This window comes from Cariama cristata, unplaced genomic scaffold, assembly GCF_000690535.1.
Source record: "Cariama cristata isolate BGI_N322 unplaced genomic scaffold, ASM69053v1 scaffold12628, whole genome shotgun sequence".
Taxonomy (NCBI): Eukaryota; Metazoa; Chordata; class Aves; order Cariamiformes; family Cariamidae; genus Cariama; species Cariama cristata.
In genome coordinates, this window is record NW_009630715.1 from 1 (window position 1) to 8,624 (window position 8,624).

Genomic DNA, 8,624 nt, shown 5'->3' on the forward strand with positions numbered 1-8,624 from the left:
TCCTGTTTTAGCCAAACCAGGACACTGGTCACAGAAATCATGTTGACAGAAAGAAAAGATAGTCTGGAAAGGAATGATTCATTACCTACTTGAAATACATTACTTTGGATAGGTAAAAGAATCTGGTACTATCAGAAGAATAGAAATTCTAAAACATGAAAAGGGACAATAGGTTTGTTAACGAACTTCACACTAAAACATAGTTGACTATGTTTGAATGCTGTGGAGAATGGACTGGAAGGTATTGCCCCTAAAATTCTGTGTACATGAAAGACAAGATAGTAAGGAAAGTGATGGTTAAGCCATACGTGATATTTTGAAATGCTGTCATAGGTTCCTGCCTCCCCTCCCCCCCGCCCCTTTGCATGTTTTGATCTAAAGTTAAAAACACTTTCACTGGTGTTTGCGTACAGCAGAGTACTGCAGTCTATAGCTTGAAAGTTTCACAACTTTTTTATGTGTTTAATGCTGTGCAGTGACAGCAGTTACTTCCTTTGGTTTTATGCCTATTCCATTAAAATTTACTTAACATTGTAGTCCTCCATACTTTTTTGTCTAACTGGTACAGAACAAAGGACCCATGAATGTCAAGTTAAGAGGGCATAAACCTGAGAGGTGCAGAAGTCATGTGCACTGGAAGATCAAGACATGTGTTGGAGTGCTGAGATAAGGCAACAGTGAGTGCATCATAAAACACATGGACTGAGGCAGAGGGGCATATAATATTAATAACTTTCTTCTAATTATCTTCTTTTACTATTAAGTGTTGGTCACTTTACCCACTTATGCTCCTTTTCTATAAGACATAGTAACTAATATTTCTGAATAGTTATTTCTGAGTGCATATTTCCACATGGTAACAGAATAAGTTCACTTTTCATGCACACAGGGAATAAAATTTTTGCTATTAGGTTTGTATCTAAATTTACTAACTTTTGGAGGGTTTTTTTTTCAGGTGAAAGACTATATGAACTTACATTTTTATACTGATAGGGAGTATAAAACATCAGTTTCCATTTCTGTTTTCATAGACTTCCCTCACAGTTTCTCTCTTGGATCTAACAGGTAGTGATTTACTTTAAAAAATTTATTGTTTTGTTACATCCAAAATAGGTAACTACACTTCCAAGAAAGTAAAATTCCTGCTTACCACTGCCAATATAATTACTTTCTTCAGTTTCTTTCAACTTTTATTGAGAATTTTTTTTTTGTTAATTTCTCTAAAAACTTGTTTTTCCAGATTATCATTAAGAATTGAGCCAGGTAACAGCTCTCCTCGACTGGTTTCCTCCAAAGAAGATCTTGCAGGTATAAAACTTCATTTGAAGATTTGAGTAAGGAAATAATTTTAATTACAGAAATCCTCCACTGAAGTATATGGGGAAAACCCATTTTATATCAGAGGGTTTTTGGAGGAATTCACCCATTTCAAATATGGACTTTTGTTGCAATTACAGAAATACCTTGTAAGGGCTGTCAGAGAATTGATCCCTTTCCATGCATATGCCCAGTTTTGGAACATCCTTGGTCCAGAACACCCCTGCTCTGATCATTGTGAAAGATATGGGTTTTATTGCAAATTTCTACAGAGCCAGTTTGTACTTGGGTTAGCACTGTCCTTTGTCTTAAATAATTTTCGTTCTTTATGATATTCACCCTCGGAGGTTTCCTACAGTAACAAATTATATCCCATATATCAAGATTGATTTCACACATACCAGCATTCATTTCACTAGGCAAAACAAATCCATTGAGCTTAAATGAATGAAAACAATTTCAGAAGTAAGACTTAATTTGCAGAGATTGTAGAGGAGGGATGTACTGTTATTTACCTTTCTGGAGAACAGGTTTGCCTGGATGGCAAAGAGGAGCATTTTTTAAAGATAATCTATTAGTAGGTTTCATTTTTTTAATAGGTAGCATAAAACCTAATGGACTTTCCTCTGCTGAGATTAAAAACCTAGCTACAGCACATTACATGTAAAATTAATCCCTGGATTGACGAGCGCAAATTGCGAAGGTTACCAGTATCAATACCACGTCTCCTGCTAACCTTGTTACCATATCAGTCTACTGAGGGACCGTGATTCCCAGTAGTATTGCTGTGAGCTTCTTTGTCCAGAAGCCAGACCTGGTAATTCAGAGGTATTATCAGTAGCATGAGTCATCAGTAAAGATTGCTGACTTGTATATAAACAGTTGCAGTTTGAGGGACATAACACAGGGTGTTTGTCAGCATTGGAACAGAAATTAGATTGTGTGATTTTTTTACAAATGCTTGCATTTTCGTTCTTATTTATTAAGTGAAGAAGGAAGAGTGCTCTCAGTACAAACAAATCAATGCAGTGAATAAGACAGGAAATTCTCCTTTCAGGTTTCTGTGTGAACTAACACACAAATTTGAGACAATGTCATTGTGTAAAACAGGAGGACAAAAGACTGTAGTAGCTTTCAGCAACATCTAAAAAGCTACAGTAGCATCCATAAGTTGACCAAAACAAATCTGCTGTACCAACACAGTGTATTTCTATAAACAGACTAAACAAACACCAGACTATGTGAAATATACTTACTACTGTAGGAGCCATTATCTCAAAAGCTGTTCTATTTTAATCTGTCAAACCTGAATGGCGAATTTTCTGTCTCATGTTAAACCATGTGTGAATGTAAAAAACACATGGGGTCCAGACCACATGTGACAAGCAATTTCATTTGGCATTCAAAATGTCTTTTCTTCTCGCCAACTTAGAGAGAGACAAAGTGAATGAAAGAAAGAAAGAAAAAGGAAGATGCTAAATATGAGAGGAGGAAAAAAATATGGGTGTTTTTCCTCTGCCTCCCAGCTCTTCAGGTTGGCTGCTGTGAAATCCTTTCTAAGTATCAAATAGCCAGGCATTTATAGGGAACCTATCGTTTGTCTCGGGATCGTCAATGCAATTTGACAGATAACTATTTGACCTGGTCTTCAGTTCATACAGTTCTAAGGAAAAAGGAATAAAATCTATAGAAATAATAATTTGGAAGAAAACATTTCTTCAGGAAGGTGCTCTCCCCCTCCCCCCTCAATGCTCAGTGTTATTAATTGCTGTGTAAAATATAAGGAAGTAGTTCACAGGAAGATTTTTTTTTTTTAACTAGGGAAGTTCAAAAGGAGTTCTTAATTAAGTTTCCTTTGTACGGACATGTGTATTGGGCCTGGTTGGGATGGAGTCAACTTTTCCCATAGCAGCCCTCATAGTGCGGCGCTTTGTTTTTGTAGCTGGAAAGGTGTTGAGAAGGCACCAGTGTTCTGGCTACTGCTGAGCAGTGCTCACAGTATCAAGCCTGGCCCAGACACACCCCTCCCAGAAAAGCCAGTAGGCTGGGGGTAGGAAAGAGGTTGGGAAGGGACATAGCCAGGACAGCTGACCGAAGTTGACCAAAGAGATATTCCATACCATATGATGTGCTCAGCAATAAAAGCTAAGAGAAAGGAGGAGGGGGTGGCATTCGTTATTAAGGCATTTGTCTTCTGAAGGAATCGCTGCGACTGCTCAGGCCCTTCTTCCCAGGCAGTGGCTGGACTTTGCCTGCTGATAGGAAGTAGAGGATGAATCCTTTTTTGTTTTCCTTTGCTTCCACATGCAGCCTTTGCTTTTCTTTATTAAACTTCCTTTATCTCGACCCACAAGGGTTTTTTTTATTTTATTTTCTACCCCTCTGCCTTGCAGGAGGGGGGAGTGATAGATCAGCTTGGTGGGCACCTGGCAGCCAGCCAAGGTCAACCCACCACATCATGTAATACTTGATTTTGCTGTTGTGAGGATTTGCTTTTTCATACTTGAAACTTAAAACTAAGTCATTGCCTGTCATATGACTATATTTTACATACGTAAAGCAGACATACAAGTGAACTTTTTTGTTTTCTGGCTTACCTTTGCATTGCAGCATAGTATGTGATCATCACCAATACTCCGTCATTATTAATCGAGGGCTTAGACTTTATATTAGAGCTGTAATGGAAGGCAATTAAAAATACAGTTCCAAAGCTGGGAACAAGAACCTTGAACTCTCCTGAGCCAGGCAAGTAATATGGCTTTACACTGCAGTGAGCTCAGCTGGAGTCCACAAATACTGATCAGGACAATGTTCAGTAGTATGTGCTCAATTGAATATGTGATTGTATGGTATCTGGCAGTATTAGGAAAGGGTGAACTCTCCACTCTGAATCTGCAGTACCCCTGTATGCTCTGTAAGGTTGTATTATTCAGAGTAAGAATTAATAAGATGACTAGAAACCAAATCTTGAGACATTCCTATGCTCCATTCTTGTGTTTGTATTTCCTTCGAAAGCTTGACACGCTTGTGCAGTGCTGTATTCCTTGCTCAGCTAGAGAGTTCTCACTGCCAGTTAGATAATGAATGCCACCAGCATTTTGTAATGCCCACATGAATTTTTCAGTGACCTGCACCTATGTGGCTGCAAAAATGCTACTAAAGGGAATCCAGTATACTTTATTGAAGAAACAAATTAATTCCTGGAGAAGGTTTGTTAAATAAGTTAGCGTGAATTCAAATTGAAATTTAACTAAGCATGAAGACAATAATTTATTGTTTATTTCACAACATTAATAAATAGAAATATAGCTATATGTTAGTCTTGAATAATTCTGAGCTAAAATACCCAAGTATCAGTAATGAGATATTTGACCATGGAGAATTAAAAATAGCACATTCGAAGGTACTTGAGTCAACTTTATTTGGATTCAAATTATAGTTTGAGATTATTTCCACTTCAGACATTGTGTACCAGGAATAAATCGTTTGCAATCAGCAAGCTATAATGATAAGAGATGATCTCACAATAGTTTAGGCAGTAGTTTAATGTTCCAGTCAATAGTTTAAGGCATAGGAGTCTGAATATAGTGATTTTAAGGTAAAATGAAGGTTCTTGGCCCATAAGGGAACTCATCAGTTCAGTTCTCCTGAGAGTCAAAAAGTTAATACATTACTAATAGCAGTAAGTCTAGTTGAGTTCTGTGTATGACATACTGCCTTCTTATAGGTTGCTGTGTGTTTCCAAATATGGAGAAAAAGCTCAATATTGTGGTAGTAATTCCAAAGTCTATAATGGACTTAAGTGCAGGTAATAGCATCTTCTTTATGTCCTAAAGTATAATTACTTGTGTTGATGATGGAAATGGATTTTCCTTCCCAGCATTGTGACTTTATTTTCTACCCAATTTCAGTTTTCTGTCTTTCAAAAGAAGATTAACAGTTTACTCTAGCCTGGGACGTGGTGGGTTTCTTTTTTTCCCCTTGAAGTATCTTTATGAGTGTGAGGCTCAATAAAAACAGTTAAATCCTTCAGTATTTCTGTTTGCAAAGTACTGGAGAAAACCATGTGTCCATTTTCCACCTTGGTTGCCAACTGGTTTTCCAGTAAATTCAAACAGGAGGCAGACATCTGATTAAAGTGAAATGTCTCACAACAAGCTATGTTTTGTATATTAGTGGCTAAGATGGTCTCATTTAATTACCAAATGCATATATAATTGTGAATAGTGCTTTCACAGGAAAATTTCAAGCCTTCCATTACGCTGCGGAGATTCTTGTCTCTTGCAAGTAGCATTTAAAAAGGAGCTTTAAACAGTTTAATTGTATACTTTCAGGAACTGTGCGATTCACACAACTTCCTTGGCAGCAACCTAAGTCTGTTCATTCTGCCTTGCTATGGTTTGAGAGAGAGAGAGAATGTAGCTGAAGAGCTTATAATATGCTAACTGTTCACAGTTTCCAGTTGAATTAGCTGTAAAAGACATCTGTGTTCCTGCAGTGTTGGCTAGGAGGTGCCCAGCATTTATGGTACAGCTATTAGATTGTTTTGGAAGGTGTAACTCAATACATTTTCCCAGAACAAAAGAAAGGATTTAATGTAATATATGGTAAATAAGTTAGCCTTCTAAGCAACTGCAGTTCCTTAGAATTTGCACACCAAGTGTAGCTCAGTGTGGAAAACTTTATGCATGTTACGTACGATCTTAATGTTATTTTGAAAAGTTCAGGGCACAGTGCTAATCAGAGTACAGAAAATAGTTATTCATTGTCTGAAATATACCATGTTTATCCTGTCTTGGAAAACAACATAAAAAGATAAAATAATGTTAAAATAATTACCATATCCAGAAAATTGTATCTAGTACTAAGTGACACAAAGACTGGTCTTCATGATTCTGTGATTTTTAACGAACCCCTTCATTAAAGTTAGCATTTAGAAGTGCTTTTCAGCAACAGCCAGGCCTCAGCTGTGGGCAGCTCTTATTTTGGCATTTTTGTTATGCAATAGTCAGGGATGGACCCTCACTCCCTTCTTTTTTTTTCTTTTTTTTTCCAAGTAGGTCTTGGTATAATTCTTAGGAGGAGAATAAGTAGACCAGAGGTTTTATGTTACCACCCTATCAGGAATCTGGAGTAATTAATCTGAAACAGGTGTATTCTCTTTTTTTGTTATTGGGGTAAAATTCAGCCTGTGGTGCTGAGTCCATTCAGCTTTGCGAGTTGCTAAAGAACTTTTAATATTTATTTTAATTAATTAGAAGCAGTAGATTTACGGGATGTAAAGTATGTGACATGTAGGAGTTAAAAATGTAGAAAATGTAGAAACAGAAAGAAGAAAGACTGGGATGTTTGCACATTTGTAATCCTCTGAAAGTAGGTATGCTGCACTAGTGACGTCTGTACAGCAGTCCCAGCATTTTGGAATAAAAAAACCCTACACCATCATTTTCTGTGTAAACACCGAGTTTGACATTTAGTTTTGCCATCTGTTTTACTGGTTGCTTTGGCAACTAATAAATAGTTTGTGCTAAGTGCTTTAGCAGCCAATCACTCTGTGGAAATGAGGATTGTCTAATCCTCCTGCAAGTGCTTGGTTATTGCTTTATGTGCATAGTGTTGGCTTTTCTTCTGCTGTACTTAAGGTAGAAATGGAAGAACCAAGTTTTCTTCACAAAAGTTTACAGACCATCCAGAAAACTTGTCCTCTGTGATACTTTCCCTAAAAAACAACTGATATTTGAGTATTTTTGAAAGAAATTAATACCGGACAAATGTATGGGATTCACATGTTGTTATCAGCCTCTAAATCCAGCCAGAATTAGTGTGCTGTGGTCTTTTTCTTAGCAGACCAAAGCTTCACAAAAATTGTAGAAGAATGTTCTGTGAAAGCAAATATAAAGTTATCAGGGAGAGAATGATCATGCTCAGTTTTTAACTTTATCACTTTCTATTACTTTCTGTGACTTCTTTACCAAACAGTTCTCTTTAATGTCCTGGTTTACTGATGCTTATTTTAACTCCCAAGCTATTACTCCCTAGGACTGTTAAGAACATATAAACCAGCCAGAAGACAAGGGGCTTTTCTGCTCCGGGTTTGGTTATTTTGTGTGTGTCTTTCTTCAGAAGAGTCACCTGAAATAATTTCTGCAAAAAGTTTTTTTTTTGATGGATTGGTAAATGTATTTTGTCGAAGACAAACTTCGGAGTTTCCCTGCAACTCTGCTCTCACAATGGGTATGTTTTCACTGCCAATATGAATGTCATCCAGGCTCATGGACTACCCTGCAGATCCAGCTGCAAGAAATTCAACATTTTTGCTGAAGTGTAAATCAGGGTTTTGCACATTCCACTGCTGCAGTATAAGTAACAAAAATGCTGACAATTAATGATTCCATAAAAAAAAAAAACTCCTGAAACAGAAAGTATCACTTCTATTCAGTCCATATCATGACTATTTTTGATTACTAAAGAAGTTTGTTGTTAGCAAACCTGCACATGTCTCCTGAAAATCCACTAAAGGATGTAATAATGGAAGGAGCATTGAGAAGTAGAAGGGAATCAAGAAAAAAGAACAAGCTGTAGCTGGATAAGGGCAAGATAGAAATAAAAGAAACTGAGAATGATTTGAAGGAAAATGTAAACAGCAGGATGTTCTTTACACATCTTAGGAGTAGAAGGCACTTGAGAAAATTGTGGTTCATCTGGACTGTCGGTGAAAGAAAAACACTTAGAGAAGGAAAGGACAGTGCAGCAAAGCCAGAAAGTTTATTTGCAGCAATCTTAATCGTGATTTCTACTGAATGTTTCCCTAGACTTAACATATTCTTAAATGCAAAAAATGAAAAGAGAATGAGGATTTGTGGAAGATTAAAAATATAAAGTCTGGAATGAAATGGTAAATTAATATTTTTCTTCCTATGATATTTCTAGAGTTATAAATTTTTGATTGCCAAAGTAGACAGACTAACGTTCTATACCAATTATTGTCCTTAGTGTTAAAGGAAAAAAAAAAGGCACTGCAGAATAAGGTTTCCAAATTACTTTTTATAAATGTGTCTGTACCTTTTGCTGTTACATAGTGGAGGTGCAGATTAGAAGAGGACACTAATTACAGAAACAGGGATCATGTGGCAGGAGTACAGTATTGGAAATAGTTCATAGTTCTTTTTAAAAAAAAAAAGAATACTGTCATTCAATTACCAAAATCATCTTCCTGACCTCTGCAGTAACAGGCTTTTGCATGCTGTTTCCAAAGAGAGCAGGCAGACTTTGATTTGTTTGACCAAAACACACTTTTTTTTTTTTTT

The 8,624-nt window shown here is 36.7% G+C and overlaps 1 protein-coding gene across 1 annotated transcript in view; it reads left to right on the forward strand.

Moving 5' to 3' along the window:
* Positions 1 to 1,240: 1,240 nt before the first annotated feature.
* The window catches only part of LOC104165897 (ras-specific guanine nucleotide-releasing factor RalGPS1-like), a gene marked incomplete at its 5' end in the record, with an annotated part of 21,261 nt that continues 13,877 nt past the window's right edge, over positions 1,241 to 8,624 (forward strand). The window contains one exon of the mRNA XM_009705664.1: positions 1,241 to 1,308. Within this exon, the coding sequence (XP_009703966.1) occupies positions 1,241 to 1,308 (68 nt within the window). The remainder of the gene's footprint in view (positions 1,309 to 8,624) is intronic.